Below are 27,960 nucleotides of genomic sequence, written 5' to 3'. Positions count from 1 at the left end.
ATATATATTTTTAATTTATATTTACACTGTGTGTTCACCTCCCATAGTTAGAGTTCTTCCTGTCACCACACATTTAGACACATGTGGCTAGTGGTTAGCATAATGGACAACAGAGCTCTGGAATTCCTGAGAAAAGAAAACATACACGAGTTTCACTTAATATCTAACATTTATTAAAATTGAAGATTGCAGAAAAGCATGAATGAGCCTGGCTCTATTACACAAGCTTAACTAACTTACTTTAGATTAATAAATGAAAGTACTTAATATCACAAAAGGAATTTTGAGAATTAGGTCGATTCCAACCTCTGAAATTAAACAAAAGAAAAGCAGGTGAGACATTTTCTGAAGAAGCAAGCAGTCACAGACTCCCTCTAGCGGCAAGAGATACAGTTGCTGCTGAAAAGCTGAACTGCTTCTGCTATCTATACATAAAACTGCTCACAGACATTTCTTTTATATAATTATAACTTTAAAAGATTCTAGGTCAATATACAAGAAAAATAGATCTTATTTTTTGTAAACAAAAGTGAGACCTAATTTTCACTTACTATGAATGCTAGCTAGTCTCTCTAGAAATCTGATCTCTCCAGAAAAGAATGATTTGCCAATGAAATTTGGGAAATTGGAGCTTTCATGAAACAAAAGTTTTATGAAGCCTTAACCAAACTGTGAGCAAAGGAAAATAGAGCAACTCTTCTCCATTGATAAATGTTCTGAGATAGAACATGAAAAGGAGTGGATTCAGAAGTATAAAGTAGTAAGCAGCAATGGGGCTTGCAAAAACTCATGGCACATCAAAAAAACAATTAACATCCTGCAAAAGCTCTTAATAACCAAAACAGCTCTTTTCATTCTTATATTCAGTTTCAAAAGACAGCTCTGCCACATCACCAGTCTTAACTACAACCATACATACTCGTTTAGATTTATCTATTGAACTACTACTTTTAAGTACAAGAAGGAACTCAAAATAGAAACTACTTGTGTTACAGCTAGTGTTTTTCCCTCACAGCTTCAAGACAGCTTTTATATACACTGTAGTAAGTACAGAATGTACAGAAAACAGTTATATACACAAAAGTGCATTAATATAATAATAAATTTAGCAGAAATACAGGAAAAAATCCTGGTTAAAATATGATACATTACAGTATTTAAGACTACTTGAAGATTCTCCAAACGAGTTAACTTCCTACGTGCTTTGGTTATGATACTGATGCTATAGAACTAATCTTTGAAACTCAAGAAAAGGAAATTTTTAACCATCTGTGAAATGTTTTACATATACTTATATTTATCTTAAATGGCCTTGACAAGTCTTATTAAACTCCCAACACGAATAACTTAAAATAGACAGTACCTATATCTAAATTAGAGTACTTAAAGAGAAAATTAAATTGAGCCACTAGAGGAACAGACATGATCTTCTCCATTCCTAAAAGCCTGCCTGAGCTAGTTAACCTACCCCCAAAGTCTCAACTTAAATCCAACTGGTCAGCTACCAGCTACCATTAAAGAGCAAGCAGCTCCCCAGAACAAGCCAAGGCTTCAGGCCACTGTTCCTTAGAATGCTTCAGAATAGGTAAATATTAACTTGTCATTTACACATGTTATGTCTACAGCTACCTTTATATAGTCAAAATGCATAAGTATAATTAGAGCAATTCTCCTCTTTTCCACTCCCATTCCTCACCACAAAAAAACAACATATACTTCCACAGGTTCCACCGACCACAAAGAGGTAACATCGAAACTTGACAATAAAGTACTACATATTGAAATCCAAGAAGACCAAACCAGTTTTTCTGCTTTCAATATGAAAGTCAAATTAAAAATTACCATAATGTGATCTAGATTGAAACAGTAATAACCTTAATTTAAAACTGTGAAAGGGGCTGAAAACAATTTTAATATCAGAAAAAGTATGAAAATAAAATTCTAGTGAGTCAACTCAGATTTTTCAACTATGTCATGAAACTTCCTTACACTTAATAGCCAGCTAATTAGAGTAATTTTCAGAGTTCCTTCTAAGCCTTTCAGAATAGTAAATTATTTTCCAAAAAAGAACAATTAAGCATTCTAAGGAGCTATGTTGCAGACACTATGCTGACAGAGGTGCCTAGGTCTAAATACCTCCCCTAGGTCTAAATATCTCTCAGATGCTTCTTACCTACTTAGCATAATTTCATCATAAAGACAAAATTTATCTTACTTTGTCAGAGTTAAAACAAATCCAAAGTTATAACAGTACATGTAAATACAAATACTTATTTTCTAACTAATAGTCCTTTTAAGGACTAAATTTATCTCAAAGTTTAGACAGGTTGACTGTCAGTATGCTCACCATCAATACTATTATCTGAATGCAACTGGGAATTTTCCTATCAACCATCTCAAACTATAAAGTGACTTTAAATAACCCTCTTCCAATTCCAAGCAAACATTTTCTTGAAGATAGGAATGCTAAAAGGTAATTTGTTCAAGGGGAGGGGAGTGTTCTGGCTATCATGCAAATGAATGCAAAGAATCCTTAAAGTTAAGAGAATCAACTTGCTATATGATCTCTGTTCTTGAAGTACTTTTACCTTGAAATTACCTTTCCAGATATTAAGAGTTATCTAGTTTTAAAAAGTATTCTGGCTTATGACTTTGTTCAGAGAAAAAAAAAGAATATATCCTTAAGTTATACGTTAGATAAATTTCAATGTTCTTCAATTACTTAGATGGGCCAAACCAAAGTTACGCAAACGAAATTTCAGATCTGAAAGTTTCTGTTTTGTTATACACCCTATTACCATTGATTGGTTTGATTTAATGGCTTTGCTTACTGATATCCACCAGCATGGGCATTTTATAAAACCAATTACAACACTTACAGTATTTCTGAGTTTGGAAAAGCCTGATAGTAACAAAAATTACAGAGTTCACCTTCAAGGCACATGAGGCTATATAGAGTGAGTCAAGGACAAAAATCTGTGCTAGAGAATCTGGAAATAAGAGTTCTACATTTGTCATGTACTAACATTTTTGGCATAAATATGAAGACATTTGATAAATTTCACAATTTGTAAAGCTCATCAGAATCTGGATACCTTTATACAGTAGTTTCTCGGATTTTTTCCTTTATGAGAGGATTTAGCACTTTTCAAGATGAAATAAAATGAGATGTCCGCCCAATCTACAAAATCATTAAATAACAAGTCAGTTTCTGGGATTAATTCAACAATATTTAGTTAACCCAAAGGACCGAGGAAACGGGCAAAACTGCCACAGGCTAACAAAAAAAAAATGAGACAAGTCTCATAAAAAAAAAAGGTTTTATTTTACTCCAAGTTCTTGTTGGGCTTGAATGAACTAGCCCTTTATCCTCCCCTACACATTATATTACACTATCTTACTTTAATTCTGTTGCAAAACTGCAGAAAGACATGCCATTTTGTTTAACTCAAGGTTCATACTTTAAAAAGCTGTGGTGGGGAATGACGAGTCTCTACCATATCTTTTTTTTTTTTCAGTTTTATTGATATATAATTGACATACATACAAGATCTCTAATAAAATGTTTCTGGATAAATCTCAGGGGACTTTATGATGCTCTCAGTTAACAAGCTTTATTTTTAAAAGGGGAGACTTATTTGCTCCAATGTCAAATCTCTACAGATGAGAACTGACAATGGAGCAAATAAGTCTCAATTTTTTATTAATTTTTTAGGGCTTATATTTGAAAGGAAAAGCAATGAGTTGGGTTTGTTTTAAATTTAACTCAGAAATATACCAGACTGAATAAGTTACTACTTATCCCAAGAAAGAAATAATTCAAACTTGAATTATTTACATGAGGCATTAAAACAGAAGTATAGCACACTAACAAAAACAAGAAAATTTTGTCTTTCTCTGCTGGTTTTATTTTGGGGGGATGGAGAAAGATTGCAAGCTCCCTCTTTAATCATAAGCAAACCTAAGTTGTCTTGCTTTTTTTTTTCTTTTAATCAGAGGAAGTATTTCAATTTCCTCCAAACCAACTTTATGGACTATCTCTATAGTTCCATAAAGACAGTTCATCCAGGCCTATACAAAATTTCATGCAGTACCTTACTATAAACTCTCAAACATTTATATACTTTTTAAATTGGCTTTGTGGTGCTTTGGTAAACTTGTTTAACAGTGATCTAAGTTAAACCTAAGGTATTAAGCCTATGTGATTATTGGGAGAGTAGAGAAATTGGTCTTACTACATCACAACCCTATTTAGGACTTTCTTTTACTGGTCACAAGTAAATTGTTTCCAAGTATTGAACAGATAAATGCTGCTCTACGGTCTCTGGAATTTTGCTTTTACTAAGAACAGACAGAGAACACAGCTGTATTTGCTCTTCTCCCTGTTTACTCTTCCTACATGTGAAAGGGAAAACACAACATGGTTCAGTTGCCCCTTTCCACCCTCCTCAGAGTATTCTAGGGTCTATTCCCCAAGCTCTCTCTGGGCCCTCCAAGCTGGTCAGGAGCACCAAAGAGGGGGTAAGAGGAAAGTCAGAAGGATTACTCCAACTGATAACCACATATATATGTCAGAAAATTTTTCGAGTATGAATTTTGTAGTCTTCAAATTGTTACAATCATACCACAGACCTCAGAAAAGCTGCAATATATCAATTTTTATCCTCAGTCTCAATTCTTTGAACTTCGAGGGACCAAAATGAAATCAAATTTTCAAAACACAAGATGGTAAGCAAAGGTTAAACATTTATATATAGATTAGGAATTTTAAATTAAGAATTTAAGTCTTTAATCTTTATAGTAACAAGCTATTTGATGTGATTAAAAAGTTAAAAAAGGAGAAATTCCCATCAACCTGATTCTAGTTCTAAAAAAAATAATTGATTACAACTCCTACAGTATCATGATTACCTCTCAAAAGTTATCCACAACAAACAACAATTATGAAAGTCAGAAAGCAGCTTGATTGTCAGTAGTATTCGTTTCCATCTTTTTTAACCCATGTGAATGTTTAAAGACATGTGGTAGAAGAAAAGGAATCACACTATTTCGAATGATCATGATAGCAAACTCTCCATGAAAATATTTAAAGAAACTCCATTTTTTCACATTTAAAATTAGTTCTATTAACAGCCAACAAGCTAAAGTGTTTTTATTTTGTTTTATTTTGTTCTGTTCTGTTTTTTTGGTATTACATCACTGTTCTGTGTATTTCTAGTGATTTATAGAGAAGTTTAGCAGAACTATAAGGGTCTTCTTTAGTTAATTCTGAACATTAACCTGTTCACATGCCAGAAGCTATTAAACCAAATATTTAAAAATTAGAGCTGTGCTGGAAAACAAATGACCTACAAAAAGAACTAAAGAGATATCTTCTGCCTCTGAGGCAGTTCACAGCCGAAAACTTCAGAAAGCAGTGGAAAAGTAGGATCAGTTCTTTTGCTCAATTGCTTTCTGCTTAAATATTAACCAACATAGCATCAAATCTAAAATTCAGCTATTAGTAATTAGTAATATTTCCTCAGTAGTCATCACTTACAGAAGAAATTCTTAATTTACATAAAGTAAAAAACAAAGACTACCTACAGAAAAGATATTAGGGCCTGTTTTTACACTTTGAGTTAACAAGAAATGAAAACAGAACTAAACCTAATAAAGGCACTATTGTAAACAGCAATCCACACTCTGCCTCCACAACCTCGAAAAAAGATTTCCACTAGGAGTTGAGAATTCTGCCATGGCCCATTAGAAAAAGTAAATTAAGAAACTGTAAATTAAGGAAAATGAATTATGATCTCTCCACATGTACATAGACTGATATAATGAACTATTTGTCAGCATTACTTTGAAATCTTCTAAACCGTGTAAGTGCTAGTCTTTGAAAAAGTCTACTTAACCACCCTAAAGTTTAAATAGTCAAAACATTTACTGTATCAGTGGTTCTTCAAATTAGAGTACACTGCAGAATAACCTGGTGCTTGTTAAAATACAATGCTGGGCCCCTCCCCTGGGGTTTCTGACAACTTCTCAGGTGATGCTGAAGCTTCTGGTCCAGGGACCATCTGCTGAGAACCACTGGCCTTAATTAACAATGGTATACATCAGCACAGCCCTAAACAAAAGTTTGGTCAAGATGCATGTAAACAAATAAGGAGAGAATACTTTAATGCTTAGAAAGAATGCTGAGAGCTTCACCCTTATTACATCAAAACATCTACATCTGCTTCATGGTCTTCCTCAGTCACTTTCAAGGATAGCACTTCTTCATTAAGGAAGAGCCCACTGAGCCGCTCCTTCCGAGCCTGCCTCTGCTCTTTCAGCTGCCTCTTGCGTAAGGCCTTCTGCTGCAACTTCCGCTGTTTGGATCGCTTCTGCCAAAATAAAAATTTCTAAATCAGTAAGGCTTATTTCTGGCCACCTCAAGAGAACTTTATGGATCAAAGTCTATATTTTCAGGATTTTAAAAGATATTCGAATTCCTCTGCAGTATGATCCTGGTTCCAGTACATAAGCCACTGGCTTATACTTGAAAATAATTCTTCAAGATTCTATTTTTATGGTCTTCGACCAATAAATCTTCTTGATTACTTTGCCAAATTTACAGCTAACCAATCATTTCAAGGCCTTTTTAAAATCAAATTAAGGTACATTGGCATCAGTGCAAAGTGAACGTGTAGTGAATAATACTGGACACAAATGTAGAGAATATTTCCAAAGGCTCTAATGTGCATGCTTTTAAGGTGCCTTTTATCCAAAAGCACTAGCATTACTGGGAAAGAATGTCGTTTTCATATTAGGCAAATACCACCTTAAAAAGCCCATTAGAACTCACTGGGTACTCTATTCCTTGTCACTGGTGAACTAATGCCAAAAAGGAATGACTACATATCCAGAGGTATCCCTTGGCAACCGACAAGGCTGGCTCTGTTTCTGCTACTTCGGTGAAAGCCAGAGAAAGAATCATGTGTATGTTCTAGTCACCACTAGGTTCTCAGAGGTAGAAAGACACCCTTATCATTCTTAGGTTGGCTCCAGACTGTCACCACTGAAAGGGACTGAACTCTCCAGCTAAACATCACAACCACACATATACTTATACCTCCCATTTTTTATTTGCCCAATAATATTATACAGAATTCCTTCAACTATGAAAAGAGTAGACAGAAATTAAGGAAAGCATTACTATATTTTTAAAAGGGCTAAGAAGAAACATTCAAGACTAAAGCATTAAGAAAATTTTTCATGCATACAAAAGACAGCATATTCTCAGGAGCTAATAGCAACACTGGCAACATGAAGAGATCCGCTCGGTAGTGAGCTGCAGTCAACATTGCAATCCCGAGACTTACTCATTGTTTCCAACAATTTATCTTACTTAAAACTGACACAAAAATCAGATAAAACTGAATGATATAGCTGTGGGTCAAAACAGTATTTCAAGCATTCAGCCTAGAGGGCTCAGTTCAACAGCAGAGCATTCTGCTCGTTCAATTAAAACTGAAACCCACAGGCATGGAGATAGCAGGATAAGTTTAACCCCAAGAAACGTATAGGAAGGAGTACTAATGTTAATACTGAAAAGTAAAAGTTTTGTATTGATTAGATGTTTTACTTTTGAATCCCGAATCCGCTCTGCTGCACTTGCAGATAGGTTGCTATCACTGTGTGCTCGACTCATGTTGGCACTGGAGTTTGACGCAGAGTTTCCAACGCTGGACCCACTGCTGCTTGCAGAACTGACCATGCTGGCACTGCTGCTGCTGGCACTGGCACTGGCACCGCTTACTCCACTGGTGCTTGCACAACTGACGTTGCTTCTCTTCCAGGCCTCTCTTGCAGGCCGTTGGCGAGGGCTATGCTCCTTGATGTAGTTTCTGACCTTGAAACACGTGGACAGAAACTGGTTAGTATTGTTCCTTGACATTCTACCCTCAGAATAGTGGAGAAAAGAATATTGCTGTACTTAATTTAAAAGACTGTCAACAAAAGTGCTACAGAGGTACACAAATAGAATATAAGGATACAAAAAGTTTCTTGACAATGTTCAAAATTCTAGATACATATTATGGAGCTAGATTTTAAAAGCACGTAAAATATACTCAGTAAATGGAAGACTACTGACCTCCGGAATTTAAGATTCTAAGATAATAACACTCAGAAACAGAAGCTAACAATAAAATAAAATAGATGAGATTAGGCATTTTTAAAGGTCCCCACTTAAGACGATGTAAGTAGGTTGCTAATTATATCTAACATTGGAGCATTTCATAACTCTTAACTAGAGGCCCAGGGTACCTGTCTTCAGATGTAAGGCATCAATTTACCATGCTAATAAAAAATGGGCTGAAATATAGAAAACTATAGTATGTCTGTTGAGAGAAATACTGACATGAGAAAAATGTTTCATAAATGATAAATACAAAAAAATAAAGTAGAACATAAGTATTCATTCAGCTATGTACCAGAGAAAAAGACACCAGTAAAGACTATTTAGAAGATAACAGAAATGCAGAAGGAAAATCACATTTAACCCTAGACGGGCTCAATTACTCCCTAAGACTACTCAAATCCTTCAGCTCAGATGTTCATTCAAGTATACCTCTCAATAATCAGCATTTTGATTCTGTCAGGCAGTCTTTTGTAAGCTGACTGAGAATAAATCTATAGTTTAGTATAACCACCCTTCATGTGGTAAAATTCAGTTTCAAAGCCTACACAACTAAAAATCAGGTTCTAGATCCACGTGATTCCAGAAAGATACTGCTAGGTGAAATGTAAATAAAACCTCTTAAAACCACGTGTTCTCAAATATCACCATCAATTTTTTCTAATGTTTCATTTCACAGCACTGATTTTGACCTAAATTATCTATGTATTTACATATGACCATTCGAGTACATGTTATAAAACAATGGTATTTTCGATAGCTGAACAATCTGTATTTTCTTTACATACCTGCTTCAATTTTTCATCTGTGAGACAGTTAAGTTCAATAATAAACTCACTGTCTGTAGGGGAGATTTGAGCAGAAGGATCAATTATTTTAATAATGTCCAGTTGCTCCCGAAGACCCATCTCAGTGCTGACTTTACGACTCAGATACTCAATATATTCCACCTGAGTAATGAAAAATTATAATAAACAAGATCAATTGCCAAAACCTCTGATCGTTTAGTGTGTCATTTATAATGTGTTTTACATATTGAAGCACTTAATATTATACTTGTTCCTTGCAAAAACAGTTAGTTAAAGCTCAAATTCAGATTTACTAAGCAATCCACATGTACCCACTGACTTTAAACAGACAATAAATTGAGCTTCACACATTCTCCACATATATGCTTTTAATTAAGAATGTTGAAATCTCTACCTGCTCATCATTTGTCATTGCACTCCAAGGAAGTTCATCTAAATTCCGGTGCTTGTTTTTCTTTTTAGGAAGTAGGCAAGGTGAATTTGGAATACTGGGTATGACATCAGAAAGCACATCACTCCCACTTGCAATGTCACTGCCTGGTAACTTTATAAAAACAAGGAGAAGGGGGTATAGAGAGAAAAATCTGTAATAAATACATTTTAAATACAACATATTTCACATTGATTAAAATTACTTTAATAAAAAGACTAACGACAAATACAGAATCAGAAGACATTAATTCTGATCCAATCCTATTTTAGACAAAGCAGCAACATCAATATATTCTTTGCATACAGTCACTTACTGAATGAGAGATATTTTCCAAAAGCTTAAAATCATAATCGAGACTTGTTAAAATGCTAACTTAAGGTTTTTAATGTGAATATAGGCTAGGGCAGTGGTCCCCAACCTCTCTGGCACCAGAGACGGGTGCTCCTATGAGAATCTAATGCCTGATGATTGAGGTGGAGCTGAAGCGGTGACGCTAGTGCTGGGGAGCGGCTGCAAATACAGATGAAGCTTTGCCACTCACGTGGTATTGTGCAGCTCTGTTCCTAACAGGCCACTGAGGGGTGCTGGTCTGCGGCCTGGGAGTTAGGGACCCCTGGGCTAGGGCTCACAAGGCATAATGAAAAAGGAGCACAGGTCTCCATATCAGGAGACCTGAGTGATCTTCCATTACCTGGCTCTTTGCCAGACACTGTGCTAGAAATACTGTCAATATAAAGACAAATAAGTCATGGTCCTTGTCCTCAAGTCTGTATTAACAACTTTGAGACAATAAAAATATACTGTTAACACAGAGCAAAACACTTTAAAATCCAGGAGTATTATAAAAGAAAAATTAGGAAAAAAAATGTAAGAGACAATGTACAAAGGAGAAATACAAGAAAGTCTAATACACAGAAAACCGAATCAGTTTAAAGTGAGAGGGACGGCAAAAATATGTGCTATAGTTTTGTATTGCCTATTATAAGCCAGTCAGAATGAATTTAATTTTAACAACTTTATTGAGTTCCAAGTGATACACAAAGAACTGTACATATTTAATGTATAAAATTTGATGAGTTTGGAACTACGCATATACCCATGAAACCATCACCACAATCAAGGTAATAAACACCAAAAATCAGAATGGATTTAATTTTAAATAAGTGTGTTTAAGTCATTCATGAAGATTACTGTAATCACATATATTTAGCTTCCTATTGTACCCACAGCAGTGTAATAGGTATAGGGGATTCAATGGCGTGTAAGTTGTGGTCTTTGCACAAGAACTTTATGCTCTACTTGGGAAAATAATACAATCACATAAATGTACAATTATACAGCATAGCAGATGATGAATGTTAGGAATGAGATGACAGGTCATCAATGGAAATATCTAGCAGTGAGCTTGAAACTGCAGGATTAAAGCTTAGAAGAGCTACAAGGGAGCAGGTATTGATTGGGTAGTCAACTGCACAGAAGAGAGGAATGAAGCCACAAAAATGGCTATGCAAGGTGACCATGATGTTTAGAATGAGACCGTCTAAGTTCGCTCCTACTTTTTTAAAAACCACACTTCACTTTGACAGGCATTAATGAATCCAAGTGCATAAGTAACTCCCAACAATTTGTATGACTTCCTTTAAAATCTCATTAACTACACTGTTTTAATTGCTCACCCTTAGTCAGTGTCTAGTCAGTGTCAGGCTTTAATGTCAAAAAAAATGTTTCGCTGTTTTCCCTTTGAATGACTTCAAATCAAAACATTACTACATTAAAGATCTCCCCAGGGTTCCTAAAGGAAAATGAGATACTCATCAGATGAAAGGCCTCTCCTACTTCAAGCTCCTTTGATAAATTAGGTAAAGAAAGGAACTCTCAAAATATCTACTTTCAAAATTTAAGAAAATTTTTCATCTAATTCTTTAGCAAATATCTATCACGCACCAGACCATATTAAGTACTTAAATCTGTGTCTTTAATTCTGTTTATGTATCTGTTGTAGGAGTGAGGGGTGCTAAAAAAAGGCAACCAATGATTCTTTGGCCCTTTTTTTTTTCAGTAAGAAGTAAAAAGATCCCAAATAGAGTTCAAATCCTAGCTTCACTGCTCACTAGCCATGTGATCTTGTGGAGTTTAGTTTGCTATTTTGAAACCTCAGAATCTTCAATATAAACTATGATTAATGTCATCCATCTCAAAGGACTGTTGAAAGGTTTAAATGAATTAACATGCCTGGAACATAGGTGACATTCAATAAATAGGCATATTTCGCTTTTTCCATCTCTTGCCATGGTTTTAGACCCTTAAAAATAGGTAACATAGACCCTAAGGGAATGCCACGTTACTAAAGTGGCTGGGTTAAGTTTCACAAAGTAGTCTCTCAGAATGGCCGAAGGAGTAAAAGGAAAAGGCATTCGCATATGGGGAATAATTTAGTAAAACAGATGGAAAAAACACAGGATGAAGTTAAGAAAACCAATATGATTAAAACAGAAAATCGTGCAAGCAGAGGAACCAGAAACTGTTATATGATATGTAGAAGTAAGCCAATAACATTTCCCAAGAAGTAACTCGATGAAACCGGTCTTGAAGGAAGATGAGTTCAAAAGCAGCATGGGGACAAAATAGAGTGAGAAAAGACTGGAATTAGATAATTTTTGTTTGATCTAGGCCCAGCAAAAATGGAAAGAAAAATGGGTTCATATAAAATTTCAAATGAAAAACAATTTACAAGGCTGTTTTAACTGAATGGATAGGAAAAATAGTCAGATAACCAACATGAGAGCAGCAGAAAACCTCAATTTTTACAGCAAGAGACTTGAAGCAGTGTTCTAGATCTTCAAGTCTAATACCCTCATTTTACAAAGAAGGAAAAGTGATGTGCAGGGAGGGTCACATGGTTAGTGGCAACATCCAAAGTAGGATACAAGTCCAGTGCTTTCAACTATACAAAGACATCTGGCCTTGCAGGTTTTTGGAATGAGAGAAGAATGCAATTTGGGATATGGAGAATTTTGGTGATAAGGACAGAAGCAAGTACAAGTGTCCTTTGAAATGACAATGGCCATTGTCACTACACTCTAATACATGTCACGAAGCAGAGTTTATTTTTCCCCCACTATGATTGGGAGTTTCATTGCTGATCAAGGACTTGGCATCAGATAATGGGTTAGCATTAAATAATAAGGTCATCCAAGTGGAAAAGTCAAGTAGTCGATTGGAGACATGGGGTGAGAGTAGCAGATGTACATGAAAATTAACTGTTTTGGCTCCTGTATATTTATTAGGCCAGCAATTTTCTATTTCATTACTGATAAAATATTTCGGGATAAAAATGCTTAATAATTCTCATGCCATATTTTTCACAGACGACAATATCTGGTGTATTTATATAATAATCAGTAATTGTGACACATAGGAAAAATTAAATCAAACCTCTGCCATATTTTCTGCAATGTGCAGTAAAATTTTACGAGTAAGCTCCTATCTGTAACAGCTGATGTGCAATTTCAAAATGCACCTCTAGGTTTCAAGCGGCAGCTGAATTATTCTTTAAATGTTCTATGCTTTCCTGCTCAACAATAAAATAATTTCTCAAGCTCTAAGACTAGTCAAATATATTTTTACTAACAGAGGGACTGCTAGCAAAGAAAACTATCAGCAAAGCAAAATGCTTCAAGGCTACTTCAAACGCTAAGATGCTACTTCGTTCTAAGGTTAAAATCTTGCCTTATTAAGTAGTTAGTATTTCTCTTCCCAGAATCTATGAATCATTCATAGTTACTTAGTAATAACTGAAACATCTGTTAAAAAGGAAGATTTCAACAGATGCAGTTTTTAATCACAACAGAGGTAACATGAATTTTTTTTAAACTACAGTCAACAATTTTTAGTCTATATTAATCCTAACACATAATTCGCAATTATCTTCTTGGATAATTTACTGCTCATCATTATGAAGTCCCACAAAGACAAGAGAGCATTTTAAACCTTTCAGCATATTTAAATAGCAAATATCCATGGCAACAGAGTACCCATACTCTGATTTCATAAGTGGGAAAACACATTACTGAGGCAGGCCTGCTTTTTGTTCCAATGTTGTAGTCAGTCATGTATATGAACAGTGAGTGGTTGAGGGCAGTTCTGCAGTTTACTCATGAAATGACTGAAGAAGTTGGCAATTAAAATTAAAACAAAACAAAACAAAACAAAACCTTGCCACTTTGCAACATTATAAAAACTCTAAGTAAATCGCATGAAATAAGCAGAACACTATTTCTCAGAACTATCAGGACTCCATCTGATTACATTTTATTAAGAATCCTTATTGTCTGATTTTAAATACAAAGTGAACGCTTAAAAAATGAGGCACTGAATAAAAAGGTACCCAGATAAAGACGCTCACTGCTACGTTATCTTTAATAGAAAAAAAAACTGAAACAGATGTACATAGAGGAATGATTTCACAAGTTCTGGCACATCTAGGATTGGGAATATTATGTACTCATTTAAAGAGTCATAATGAAGGTCATGAAAATGTTTATGTTAAATGAGAAAATCTTACTGCAATATTTTATGCAGAAAAGAGAACACTTCCTAATTCATTCTATGAGGCCAAAGCCATACAAAAGAATCACAAGAAAACTACAGACCAATATCCCTTATGAATACAGATGCAAAAATCCTCAACAAAATCCTAGCAAACCAAATCCAACAGCGTATTAAAAGTTATATACCATGATCGATTAGGATTAATTCCAGGAATACAACATACAAAAATCAATATAGTGTATCAAAATATTGAATGAAGGAAAGGACCTGCATGATCATCTCAATAGATGAAGAGAAAGCATTTGACAAAAATCTAATACCCTTTCAGATAAAAGCACTGAACAAATTAGGAAGAAAAGAGAAATTCCTCAATATGTTCAAGGGAATTTATGAAAACCCTACAGCTAACATTATACTCAATGGTGAGAGACTGAGAACTTTTCCCATCACATCAGGAAAAAGACAAGGATGCTTGCTTTTGCCACTTCTGTTCAACACTATACTGGAGAACTAGCCAGGTCAATTAAGAAAGGAAAAGAAAAGCTATCCAGATTGGAACGGAAGAAGAAAGACTATCTCTTTTCATAGATGGCATGATCTTAAAAACCCTAAAGAATCCATATAAAAAAAAACTATTAAAGTTAGCAAATGAGTCCAGCAAAGCTGCAGGATACAAAATCAAATTACAAAAAATCAGTTGTATTTCTATATAATAGAAATGAACAGTCTGAAAATGAAAATGAGAAAACAATTCCATTTACACCTGCTTCAAAAGAATGAAATATGTAGGAATAAACTGAACCAAGGAAGTACAAGACTTGGACACTGAAAACTACAGAACATTATAGAAAGAAACTAAAGAAAATCTAAACAAAAGTATCCCATCTCACATTCACGGACTGAAATATTTCATATTGTTAAGATGGCAATACTCCCTTAATCGATCTACAGAATCAATGCAATCCCTATCAAAATTCTGACTACTCTTTTTGCAGAAATGGACAACCTAATCCTAATATTCATATAGAATTGCACGAGGGACCCCAAACGGAAAAAAACAATCTCGATAAAGAAAACAAAGTGGGACAACTCTCACTTCCTGATTTCAAATCTTACTACAAAGCCAGAGTAACTAAAACAGTGTGGTACTGGCATAAGGATAGACATATATATCAATGGAATATAAATGAGAGTTCAGAACTAAACCTATACATTTATAGCTAATTTATTTTCCACAAAGGTACCAAGATCATTTGATAAGGAAAGCATACGGCCTTTTCAACAAAAAGTGCTGGAATAACTGGATATCTACATGCAAGATAACTAATTTAGACCATTTTACACTATATGCAAAAAGTAGCTCAAAATGGATCAAAGACCTAAATTTAAGAATTATAACTCTAAAATTCTGAGAAGGAAATAGGTGAAAATCTGCATAACCAGTGATTTTTTAAAAATATGACATCGTAAGCACAGCATCCAAGAAAAAAAAAAGATAAATTGGACTTCATTAAAACTAAAAATTTTGTGTGTCAAAGGACATTTATCAAGTGAACAGACACTATCAAGTTGAAAGACAACCCACAGAAGGGGAACCTTTTTGCAAAATATGTATATAATAAGGGTCTAGTAGTCAAGATATAAAGAACTCTTATAATTCAACAATAAAAGATGAATAACACACTTTAAAAATGGGTGAAGGATCCGAAAAGGTATTTTTTCCAAAGAAGATATACAAATGGCCAATAAGCACATGAAAGGATGCTCAACATCATTAGTCATTAGGGAGATGCAAATCAAAACCACAATGAGATACCACTTTACACGCAGTAGGGTAGCTATAACCAAAGACAGACGATACCAAGGATTGTTGTCTCCAAGAATAGGGAGAGATTGGAACTTTCATACACAGTTATGCTCCATATAACGTTTCACTCAATATATGAGGGTGGTCCTATAAGATTACAACAGAGCTGAAAAATCCCTAGTGTCGAGTGCCATCCTAGCTATCATAATATCATAGTGGAACGCATTACTCACGTGTTTGTTGTGTTGCTAATGTAAACAAACTCACTGTACTGCCAGTGGCATAAAAGTATAGCACACACAATTATGCACAGTCTGTAATAATGATAATAAATGTTACTGGTTTTTCTATTAACTATACTGTATTTTTCATCATTATTTTTTATTTAAAAAGAAAAGGTGGCCGTAAGACAATACCATGTTGTGTCAGCAGCAGCCTCATACATCTTGTGTTTACCATACCTCTAGATTGCGCCGTTTCCTCTAGTGCTTGATTTAACTGTTGTTTTGTACACTAACGTGCTATATAGACTTGTAGCCTAGGACCAATAGGCGATACCTTATAGCCTAGGTGTGAAGTAAGCTGTACCATTGGTTTGTATATGCATTCTCCGATGTCTGCACGACAAAATCGCGTCACAATGCATTTCTCAAAATGTATCCCTGTCAAGTGGGGCATGACTGTATTGCTGGTAGAAATGTAAAATGGTATAGCCACCTTGGAAAACATTTTGGCAGTTCCTCAAAAAGTTAAACATAAGTTATCAGACCCAGCAATTCCACTCCTAAGTGTATATCCAAGAGAGTTAAAAATATACATCCATATAAAAACTTGTACCTGAATGTTCATAGCAGCCCCAAAGTGGAAACAACTCCAACATCCATCAGCTGACGAATGGATAAACAAAATGTGGTGTGTCCATGAAATGCTATATTCAGCCATAGAAAGGAATTGCTACGGACTGAAGGTTTGTGTGCCTCCCCTGCAAAATCTGTATCTTGAAGACCTAATCCCAATGTGATGATATTTGGAGGTAGGGCCTTGGGGAGGTTATGGGGTTTTATATAATTCATGAGGGTGAAGTCCCCATGATGGAATCGGTGACCTTACAAGGGGATAAAGAGACCAGAGTCGCTTGCTTGCTTCTCTCTCTCTCTCTCTCTCTCTCTCTCTCTCTCTCTCGCTCTCTCTCTCTCTCTCTCTCTCTCTCTCTTTCTCTCTCTCTCTCTCTCTCTCTCTCTCTTTCTCTCTCTCTTTCTCTCTCTATTTCTCTCTCTCTCTCTCTCTCTCTCTCTCTCTCTCTCTCTCTCTCTCTCTTAATCCCTTCCTTGTAAAGACAGAGCAAAAGGCATCTATCTAAAACCCAGGAAGAGGGGCCTCACCAGAACCTGCCCATGCTAGCGTTTTGATCTCAGACTTCCAGCTTCCAGAACTGTAGAAATAAATGTCTGGTGTTTAAGCTACCCAACCTATAGTATTTGTTATAGCAATTTAAACTGACTAAGACAGGAATGAAGTACTGTTACATGCTACAACATGAACCTTGAAAATATCATGCTAAGTAATAGAACTCAGACACAAAAGCTACATATACAAGTCCATTTGTACGAAATGTCCAGAAAGGCAAATCCACAGAGAAAGTAGATTAGTGACTGCTAGGTGATGGGAGCAGGGGGAATTGGGGCTATCTGCTAACAGGTATGGATTTCCTTTTGGCATGATGGGAATGTCCTGGACTTGGTGATGATGGCTGCACAGCATTATGAATATATTAAAAACTGCCAAATTATACCCTTTAAAAATACTTAAATGGTGAATTTTTTAAGTTTAAAAAAATCATAATTTGTACTCAAATCATATTTATAACTATATATAAAATAGAAGCCTTTGCAATTATATAAAATAGAAAAATAGAGGGGTTGTAGATTATTTATCCTCTTTAAAAACTTAATTTTCAGTGTAGCATTGTTTATAACAAGAAAAAAACTGAAACTAATCTAAATATCCATTATTAAGGAACTGTTAAATTATGATGCAGCCATCAAAAAGAATGAGATATATTAGTTGAAAAAGCAAAGGGCCAAACAGTGGCTTAAGTATCATCCCATTTGTGTGTGTTTTCAGTGCTATGCAACTATACTCACATCTGCACAAGCTCTTCACAGTGCTAACCACAGTGGAGTGGGACCTAGAGACTCCTATTTTTAAATTTATGCCATTGGATATTTTTTTCTTAAAAAATTGTTGGAAATAAAAAAAATAATATTTGATTCCTCTTTTGGAATATGACCTCAGGTATTTAGATGGCTTGCAAACACAGTAAGCACTCAGGTATCTGTTGAATATAACATTTGATGTATGCAAGGAAAGCTTCTTTAAATGTTACTGTTTTGCCATTAGAAAATGGATGTTGTAATTACATGATCTACATTTTCTGAGAGACTGCGCTCTTTATGAGGAATCGGTTCTGAACAATTTTCCACAAAGTCATTTTACATGGTATACATATGCCACAAGAAGAAAAACAGGCAAAAAACATCCTTACGTAGGAAGAGAATATCAAATGAAAACTTATATTGTATGTCTGATAACAGGACTCGAAATTATATATTCATTATAATAGTGGTTTGTGATCCTTAGATATGCAACATGACCCTGATGTAAGGATACTGTGCCTATAAGGACATGAAGTTTTTTGATTAAAATGTTGAAAGAGTAAAGTGGCTTAGATTCATGCACAGAAAGGTACTGATGATACATAATAATGGGAACATTATACAAGTATTAAATTACACGAAAATCTACAAAAGGATATCTATAGCATCAGAAGCCTAAGAGGTATGTTAGCAAAACTAAAGGATACATATTCTATCTAATTCTTAATGATATCAGAGAATCTGTAGGATCGGATAAACGCTGGAGAAATTTGTTTTGAGGTAGAGATGAAAACATCAAAATATAAATTCATACATCTCTTTAGGGAGTAATGATGGCAATATAAGGGGGAAAAAAACCTACCTGCCATTCAAACTCGCTATCCGACCAATCCCAGTACGTGCTAATAGAAGAAGATACATCACTGCAGACACTCCCCTCAGGAAACAAATCAAAAGAAGTGAAATCTTGATCATCTAACAGGGAATAGCAATCATCTTGATCTCCAACAGAAACTGATGAAAACAGCTCCTCACTGCATTCTGAGCTGGCAACGCTTGTTCCACAAGAAGTTAAGTTCCACCTTAAAAGTACAACACAAAAGAAATAACAACAGAAATTACAGAATCCATCCAATTAAAAGATATTAACAGTATATATTTATGGCATTTATGTTTTTAGGTATAATGATATTATGATTATTTTCAAGGGCCCTTTTAAGGATACATGCTAAAATATTTATGAATGAAATATGTCTGGGATTTGTCTCAATAAGGAAGAGACTGTTAAATGAGTAAAGGTATTGATAAAGCACACCGCCATATGTGAATAATTGTTGAAGCTGAGTGATGGGTACATAAGGTTTATTACACTAGTCTCTCTACCCTTCTACCTGTCTGGAAATATTTCAATAAAATATTTTAAAAGAAAAAATGTATTTAAATTAGGAACAAAGTAAAACCTTCATCCACAAACAAAATACATAGCACAGTGGTTATGAGTAAGCTCTGGAGTCAAATTGAGTTCAAATTCTTGCTCTGTCACTTGCCTGCTTTTTTTTGTCTTAAGCAAAACACACCCTTCTCTCCAAGCCTGTATCCTCACTGTAAAAATGCAGCTATTGTGAAGATTACATGAGGACACATACAGAAGACTTAGCGGACCTAAAAAAGTGCTCAGTACGTGGCAGCTCTTATTATTAAAGGAAGAGGATAGCCATTGCAGGGCCAGGAAAAGCAGCAACAAAGTACATAGGTAGAAGCTCAAAAGTGTTTCTTATATTTAAAAACTTTTACGTGTTAGTGTTATACAGGATCATTGCAGCGATGTTGGAATGAGATAGGAGTAATTAAGAAAATTAAAATGACCAATAATATGCAGTAATAACTAATCCATAATGTTTTGGTATTTTCTGCATGCAAATATATATATTTTTTACAGGATCAGTATTCGGCATATATTTTAGTGTCCAGCTCTTTTTTTACTTAACATTAGATACTGAACGTTTCCCAAAATATATTACTTGAAAACATTTCAATGCCATTGATTAAATGCATCACAATTTATTTAACCTTATTCCTTCAATATATACTTAAGCTGTTTCCAATTCTTTTGGTATTACAAATAATATTGAGACGAAACTTTTTGTTTATAATTACTTATCCAAATATATAATCTCTCAAGGTAGATTACTTGAAAGGAAAGTACTGAGTCACAGAATGCAAACACTTCTAAAGGTCATAGTATACTTAGTCAAATACCTTTCTGAAAGGCTGCACTGACTTATACTCTCCAAAGCAGTATATAAAAGTGCTCATTTCACCAGAACCTTAACAGCACTGGAATTTTCATTTAAAAAAAAATTTACCTAATGGAAGAAAAACGTTTTCGCATCAATTTTTTAATTCTTTGACTACTGGTGAGATCAAAATTAAAAATATTTATTAGCTATTTCACTACAGCATTTTTCTCTGTTAATGTTTTCCTTATTGATTGTGTAAGAGTTCTTTATGCATAAAAGATATTAACATTTTGTCTGTAGTTATCTGTTGCAGGGATATAGTTTTTTGTTGTTGTTCTTGAAATCTATAAATCTGCCTTATTTTATAAATTTCCACTAGCTTTATGCCAGTAATGAGACAATCTTCATTGCTTTGGCAATAGCCTAGGGAATTAATATTTCTAAGATAATGATTTAGTATATCTGATACTAAGATACTAGTAAGATACTGAAATAATGACTTCCTAAAGAAATGCCTGTTATTTACTTACTATTAGGTTGTTTCTTATCCTTTATTAAATTCAGCTTTTTCTTGAATTGTGTATTTCATTTTTTTAACTCCCCCTCTTATTTTGTATGACTCAGGTTAATTCCAAAGTGTTTGATTTACAAAATTCGGGCAACCCAACAAATTTTATAGCACCTTTTCCTTTGAGCTAAAGGTAGAGTATTTTAAAGCATTGAAACACACACAGAGACAAACACTCTAAACTATTATGGTTCAGTAAATATAAAAGCAGATGACAACAAATTTTTATGAGTAGACAAAAATTTAAAATTCATCTAATAATCCAAGAATATACCTAGTTTCACTATTACCTAGTTTCATCGCATGACTGCTAGGTGGGCAGTGTCCTCATTTTTAAAAAATCAATAAACTTAGTAGAATTAACCAAAATTTGCAGATCATGCAATAAGACAATATAAAAGCTATGAATAGCGATTGTAAGTTCTGTCCTGGACACAGGTAAACCATATCTACATTGTGTCCTGGGGAAACAATTTTTTCTCGTCTTCAAATTGCACATGACATTTTTTAACCTTTTTTCACCACCGAATCAACAAACATTTAGTCAGTATCTTCTATGTACCAAGTACCGTGTTATGTGCTAGGAAAAGCTGTTAAGTAATTGTTTTCAATGAGAAGTTTTTTTCAGCTTGCAAAGCTTCAATAGAAATGTCTGTCTCCCTCTACGTGTAACAATGACTTTCCTTTTTAAAAAACTGTGCCATATTTAATAATCTGATGATCAGATAACTGACAGGGGAGTCAGGAATTTGCAGATTTGATTTATTGTTGGTTTTATGTTCTTATCTTAGGGCAAAATCAGTATGTTCCTAGTTTTGCAAATCCATGACTTTATAACAGATATAACAGGGTTCTGTGTATTCTTAGAAGCCTTTGCTCTTTTTTTTCTTTCTTTTTTTTAGTTAACAGTGGCAAGGAAACTGGGCTCATACTTGAAACAAACCACTTACAAAACAGAAAAACAGTACTTTTTACTATTAGAGATTTTTTTTAAATTCTAATTTGTAAATACTTTTATTATTATTTTAAGGCAATGTAGATAAAAAAAAGTAGGAAGTACCTTTATCCACTGCTGGTGAGAGTGTTAAATTGGCATAATGTTTCTGAAAAGTAATCTGGTAACATATATCTCAAGAGCTTTAAAAAGTTTCATTCTTTTAGACTCAGTAATTGCCCTTCTAGGAATCTATCAGCTTCTCCAAAAAGAAATTTGGGGGAAAAATCATGTAGGTACAAACATGTCCAAACAATATTATAATAGCCAAAAGAAGGGAAAATAAATGCCTCTAAAACATAGGGGATAATTGAATAAAATATATGAATAACAGTGTTTTTATAATTAAAGATCATATTTTCAGACTATTTATTGAAAAGGAAAACACGATATAAGTGCAAATAACCTGGCCACGAATTACGTATATTGCCTGAGGCTGATTTTTAAAAATTATATAGGTACATAGAAAGAACATTAAATGTAACATCAAAATGTGGACAGTTATCTTTAGTGAAAGGGATCATGAATGGTCTTTGTAGTTTTGTATATGCCCACAATTTTCTATAATGAGTTTTCAATAAAAATTTGAGTGTGATTCTTTTAGACTGTTCTGTAGGTTTCAAATGTGCAACAAATGATCACTGTGTGCATGTGCTTAGCAATAAACTATTCTAAGTTACAAAGCCATAACATTACATCAGATTCCATTAAGAGAAAGCTACCTAAGAAAATCCTAGCTATAACCATAAAATTATTCACAAAGAAGACTTTCTCCATATCTTAAAAAAGTTGAAAAAAACCCTAATGAAATGGGTGTAATTTGATAACTAGGCTTGCTGACCATATTTTAATTACAAGAAAAGGTAAAGCTGAGAACAAATCCATGCCATGCATTCATTCTCAAGGGACAGTTCCCAATCATCACGTGTATTCATGTGGCTCCCTGCCAGAATCCCCATACAGCCACCCTAACCTCTGCTACTCCTCTGGAGTCCAACAGACCTTTAAGGTCCCAGGTAACAGCAGATGACACAATCTCCTTACCTACTCACTCCAATTCCCAGCTCTCCTCCAAATGACCTCAATTGTCTTGGGATCATTACACATCCCTCCTACCCTCTCTACAGTCTCGACAAGAAATATTTCAGTTCATTTCTAAGACTAATTCTTTCATTTGGACTCCTGAGTTCATCCCATCCATCTCGTCATCTCGCCCTCTCTTATATTTTCAATTTCTCCCTTTCCTATGGGATGCTTCTAAGGAGCTAAAATCTCTATTTTTGGAGAAGAAAAACTAACCAAGGGGAAAAAAAAACACACAAAGAAACTTTGCTTTACTTTTTCAAATATCACCACACTTCCTCTCCTTCCTTTCCTTAAGTTTATTGAAAAGTTTCATCTACCATTTCAACCTCCGTAACTCAGTTCTACTAGTGTCATCCTACTGTAATTTCTGATTATTCCCAAATCTACATTTCTAGCTTGGATAATTCCCCAAACCCCGATTCCCATTCTTAACTCATCTCAACAAGTCCCCAAACCAAATTCCTTTTGTCTCTGTAACCTGTCTCACTTTATGGAACGTGGTTCTCCCACTTGCAACTCATAGCTCTTCTGCACCTCTAATTCTACATCAAGATAGAAAAACTGTGGGTGGTACAAAAGGTAAAAAGTAGTCTTGTTGTTTTTCTGGTTGAAAACAGGGTTCAAAAATCATATAACTGAGTAACTGCTTTATACAATCGTTCATTTCATATCCTGCCAATAGGGTATACAAAAGTGAGGCGCTGTCCTCCCACCCACTTTTCATATTTGTTCAATGTACAATTGTTGATGTACTCCTGAAAGATAAAGAGAATAACTCATTGAGTAGTTCATATGAATCACTTTCATCCCTCAATTTAATTAAAGGATCTACTAATATCATTATAATTTTTTTTCAATTTGCTAAATGACATCCTTTTTTGATGATGGTGGAGGTTGTGGTGGATAAAGGCTAAGAGAAGATCCACAACTACATCAGAAAAATCCTGTCCCCAAAACCAAAGAAAAATGTCTTAAACACTATATATAGTCCATACTGACATTTCAATTAAAAAAAATTGTCTTTTTGCTTATTGAAATTTATTTCAAAATTCCAGACAAACCCTACTTGGTCAAAAAATCCTAAAAGATACTCCTAGGAAAGTATGAATTCTTAGGAAATTGGCTGTGTTCATATAATTTATGAACCAGTGAAACAATCTAATTCACAGGTGACTCTAATCTGAACACTACCAACATTCATAACCTTAGGGATTACAAGTAATAGTGCCTGACTCTCCTGGTTAATGAAGGTTGCAAATGTCATCCAGAGTCCAATAAATGAACAGTCACAAAACTGTCATCATACTAAGGCCCTTATCAAGAGCATTATTTAAACAATCTCCAGTTTTCTTATCAAGTAAAAAGGAAGAAGCAAAATTAAGGTAAATCAAGTGTCAACCTGCTGACGAGCTTTCTACTTTCAATGAAATTTATTTTATAACGACTAAACCCAAAGTAGAACATCTGTACTTAACTATTCAGATCTGATTTTTAGATTGTTGCTTGAATTGGTGAATGACGTGATGTGAGGGAAAAAATGTGACACGTAAAACTCCAAAATAAAAGAATTCCCCAAACTTTGCCCACATAACATAATTTAGCTCTTTGCTTCTCCCTGAAAAGAAATGACTAGAAGCATATGATCCTCTCAAACACCATCTTGAGAAGGGATAAGAAGGCAGAACATTTTGGAAAGAAAAAGGATTTAAAAAGCAAGGTAGCCCAGGGCAGAAATATTATCTGCTATAAGTATTGCTAATTCTGGTTCCCCTAATCTCTGCTAAAAAGGATACAGAGTAAAATACATTAGACCTCCTACTGCCTAGTTCAAGTCTTGTGAAAAGTAGGGTTTGGAGAGGGAGATTTTTAAAAAGCAGGCAGTAACTAGGAAAAATAATGTTTGACTTGGAAAAACAAGGGTTCAACAGGAACCTCCAGCTCTATTTTTACTGCCCCATTCTGCAAAACAACCTAGACTTTCTTGTGGTCTCTAAGAAAATGGGTAGGAAGGCACAAGGGAAAAAATGGGGAGGTGAAAGAACAGATGAGCTGTAAGATATGTTTTCTTCTCCTTGCTTCAGTCACCATCACCTCAACCCATTTTGGCAGTGCTTACCCTTAGCATCTGTCTCCACTCCTTTGCCCTCAGCCTCAGAGCAACATAATTCTGAAATCATTTCACTTTCCTGTGTATATAACTTGCTACAATGCTACAAAACTACATATCAAACATGTGCAAAAGTATTCTATTATACTATTTTCCAACACATACAATCTTAAGCACACTTAATTTCATGTATGTTGCATTCAAGATCTAGTCACTTCACAGGTTAAAAAGGCTTCTGTGAGACAGTCTAAGAAACTACAACAACCATTTATAACACTGAAAACGTTAGCTCTGCTCCAAGTTTCAGCACTGGCTCCAAAGGAATAGTCCTGGTTTTTGCCTAACTCAGTTTTATGACCCTGAATTCAGTCTTTTCTCTCTGGGCTTCAGGTTCCTCATTTTTGCAACTGGGATTTGGAATAGTCATAACACATTTACTACCTCTTCCTTTTCAAATGTGTCATACTCATGTTCTAAACGACTGTTTATAACACCTTGCTCCCTGAGTATATAATATACTTTTTTTTTAGGTAGGTAAGAATCATGTTTTATACATTCCTTGTATCTGTGTAGACTGATGTTAAGAGATGGTGGGGGTCATAAAAAATGTGGAAGGATTTGTTCATGCTCATATTGTAAACTGGATCAGAAATCGGAACTAGACTCCTTAATTCAACTCCAGTATTTTTCGTAGCTGAACTCCTCTCCTCCCTTGTTCTCCACAAACCCTCCCAGGCCTCTGAGTATGTATCTCAAACGTACACCTATATTAAAGGTTGGGGTTACGTCTAAAACATCTTTAAATGCCCCACATTTGGAACAACGCATAAATGCTTGCGTGAGAGGACACTCCTTTCTAATGAAACCAGTTAGGAGACGCACCCTTTGAATAAATTTGTATAAGCAAGCCCATCCTAAACCTAACTCCATCCTTCCACTGAGGCAGCAAACAGAGAGATACACCACATGAAGGAATCTTCCAGATTTAAGCTTATAGTTTTTGGCAGGGCCTAAAGCGCGAAGGCAAAGAGTTAGTAAAGGAAGGGGGGACAGGGAGGGAGGGAGCGATTAAAGAATTGTCTGGTTTCCCAGAGCTTCACTAAAAAAGGGGGGGGGAGGATGGGAGTGGAAATAGGGTTGTAAGACAGGTTAATAACCTGAGAAAAGGGATATCCTAGCTTAAAAAGTGCCACCTTTCAAAAGATCCATGGATCGATTTTGAGCCATCTGCAACACACCCTATAGCATATCGGAAATGGAAGGGGTTAAACTTTTGCCGGTGGATGAAAACACCAGAGCAGCTAAAAATCAAGGGTAGGGGTTTGGGATTCAAAGGGGACAGATGGGGGACGGAGTTGGAAGGCAGGAGTCGCTAACGTCAGAAGATAAATTGGGGGGGGTGGTCGGGGGGAAGAGAGTAAAATGCCAGCCAAAAGGAAAATCGGGAGGGCAGGGGTGAAAACAGGGAGAGCGAAAGAGCCCGGGAATGAGCAGTGGTCGGAGAGAAAGATGGGGGAGGGGGCGAATAGAAGCACAGACCCGGGGCGGAGCGCCAGGCTCTTGGGCAACCCGGTAGTCCCCGGCTTGAGACAGGGGTGTGGGTAATCCGCCCTCGTCCCCAGCTGCAGTTTGTACCTGTTGGTGTGGAAGCGGTGGAGCGGGTCGGTGCGATGGCAAGAGGACAGCTGGCAGCCGAAGTCGCTGATGTCTAGGCAGCCCGGCTCCTCGCTCGGGCAGGTGCCCAGCCCGCGAGGGGGTCCCAAAAGCGGGAAGGGCTCCTCCGGGGTCAGAAACTTCTCGTACGAAGTAGTGGCCGACGCCTCGTCGGACATGGCTGGAGACGGCAGGGCTCGGGCTCCCTCTCTGGCCTCGGGCTGCTGCCGCGACCGCCCTTGCCCCGACTCTAACCTGTCCCTGTCGCTGCAGCGCCGGGGTGTGCCCGCGGCAGCTCCCTAGCAGGCTGAGCGCGTCTGCCAGTCGCTACCCCGGGGGTGCCGACGACGCTGCTCCAGGCCACGGCAACCCGCCGGTCCCCCGTTAGCCCCCAGTGGCCTCTGCAAGCGCCCCAGTGGCCGCCGCCGCTGCCCAGCCCAGCCTCGTCAGCGCTGCACCGCCACCACCCGCCCCGCTCCGCCCCACTCTGCCCCGCCCACTGCGCTCACCGACCGCGACTACTGCAGTCCGCCCCGCGCTCTACCCGAGAACAGCGGCGGTAATCCGCTCCCCGCGCCCTCTGCTGGAGCGGAGGAAGAACTGAACCTCCGGCCGCCCGCACGGCGCTGTCCGCCCCGCCCTCCACGCGGCCAATCAGAGATTCCAGGCGCTAGAAAGTCAGGCGCTTGGAGCCGATCCCCTCCTCCCGTGGCTGATTACTAAACAGCAAGCTGCAGCCCTTAGAAAAGGGACTTGGCCAAGGTCACACTGCGGGTGCGTGAGAAAAAATCCAGATGCCCTGGTTCCCAGTACTGTCGATCACCCCGTCTCAACTAAACAAGTATTTATTGAAGTCCTGCAGTTGTGTGCCCAGCACTGTGCAATGAGCTTTAAGGAAAACGGGCCAAGTAGAGAAAAATAGTCCCCATCTCAGTTCTGATCATCTAACCCCAAGAATTCTACGCAACAAGCCACCAGGCTGCTCAGAGCTGCTAGACACGTAGAGCTTTTTTTGTGCTCTGTGCTGTGGGTCACATTATAAATTCTGTTTGGAATGGCCTGCAGTTTCTCCCTTGCTGATCTATGAAGCCCCAGCTCAAATGTTACCTCCTCGGTGAAGTCTTCTCTGACTCCCAAAGAAGACTTAGGTATTCCTGCCAATACTCCTTTAGAAAGGGCATTTACCTTGTTCAACCTAAATCGACTTACTAGGTGTTACACACTGTTTGTTCTGTTTTTCTCTTTTCTCTTACTCTAGACTAGTAGTTCCAGATCTTAGGCACGTAAGTCTTTTGAAAATATTTAGAGGAAAATACAAGATTGCCAATTTTCTTATTTTGCCAACTGAAGGCAATTTTTAAAACTGCCTACTACTATTTTTAGAAAAGA

General features: G+C 36.3%; 1 protein-coding gene across 1 annotated transcript; it reads right to left on the bottom strand.

Moving 5' to 3' along the window:
- Nucleotides 1-150: 150 nt before the first annotated feature.
- Nucleotides 151-27,069, bottom strand: FAM199X (family with sequence similarity 199, X-linked). Its single transcript, XM_036226978.1, has 6 exons — nt 26,554-27,069; nt 18,786-19,005; nt 9,371-9,520; nt 8,956-9,117; nt 7,613-7,879; nt 151-6,371 (listed from the first exon to the last, which is right to left on the bottom strand). Exons 1-6 carry the CDS (start codon nt 26,748-26,750, stop codon nt 6,201-6,203), a joined length of 1,167 nt encoding a protein of 388 aa, XP_036082871.1. The 5' UTR covers nt 26,751-27,069; the 3' UTR covers nt 151-6,200.
- Nucleotides 27,070-27,960: the final 891 nt, after the last annotated feature.

Source organism: Rousettus aegyptiacus, unplaced genomic scaffold (assembly GCF_014176215.1).
Source record: "Rousettus aegyptiacus isolate mRouAeg1 unplaced genomic scaffold, mRouAeg1.p scaffold_m13_p_9, whole genome shotgun sequence".
NCBI lineage: Eukaryota > Metazoa > Chordata > Mammalia > Chiroptera > Pteropodidae > Rousettus > Rousettus aegyptiacus.
The sequence above is the reverse complement of the archived record's forward strand: the minus strand, read 5'-3'. Positions and strand labels throughout refer to the sequence as shown.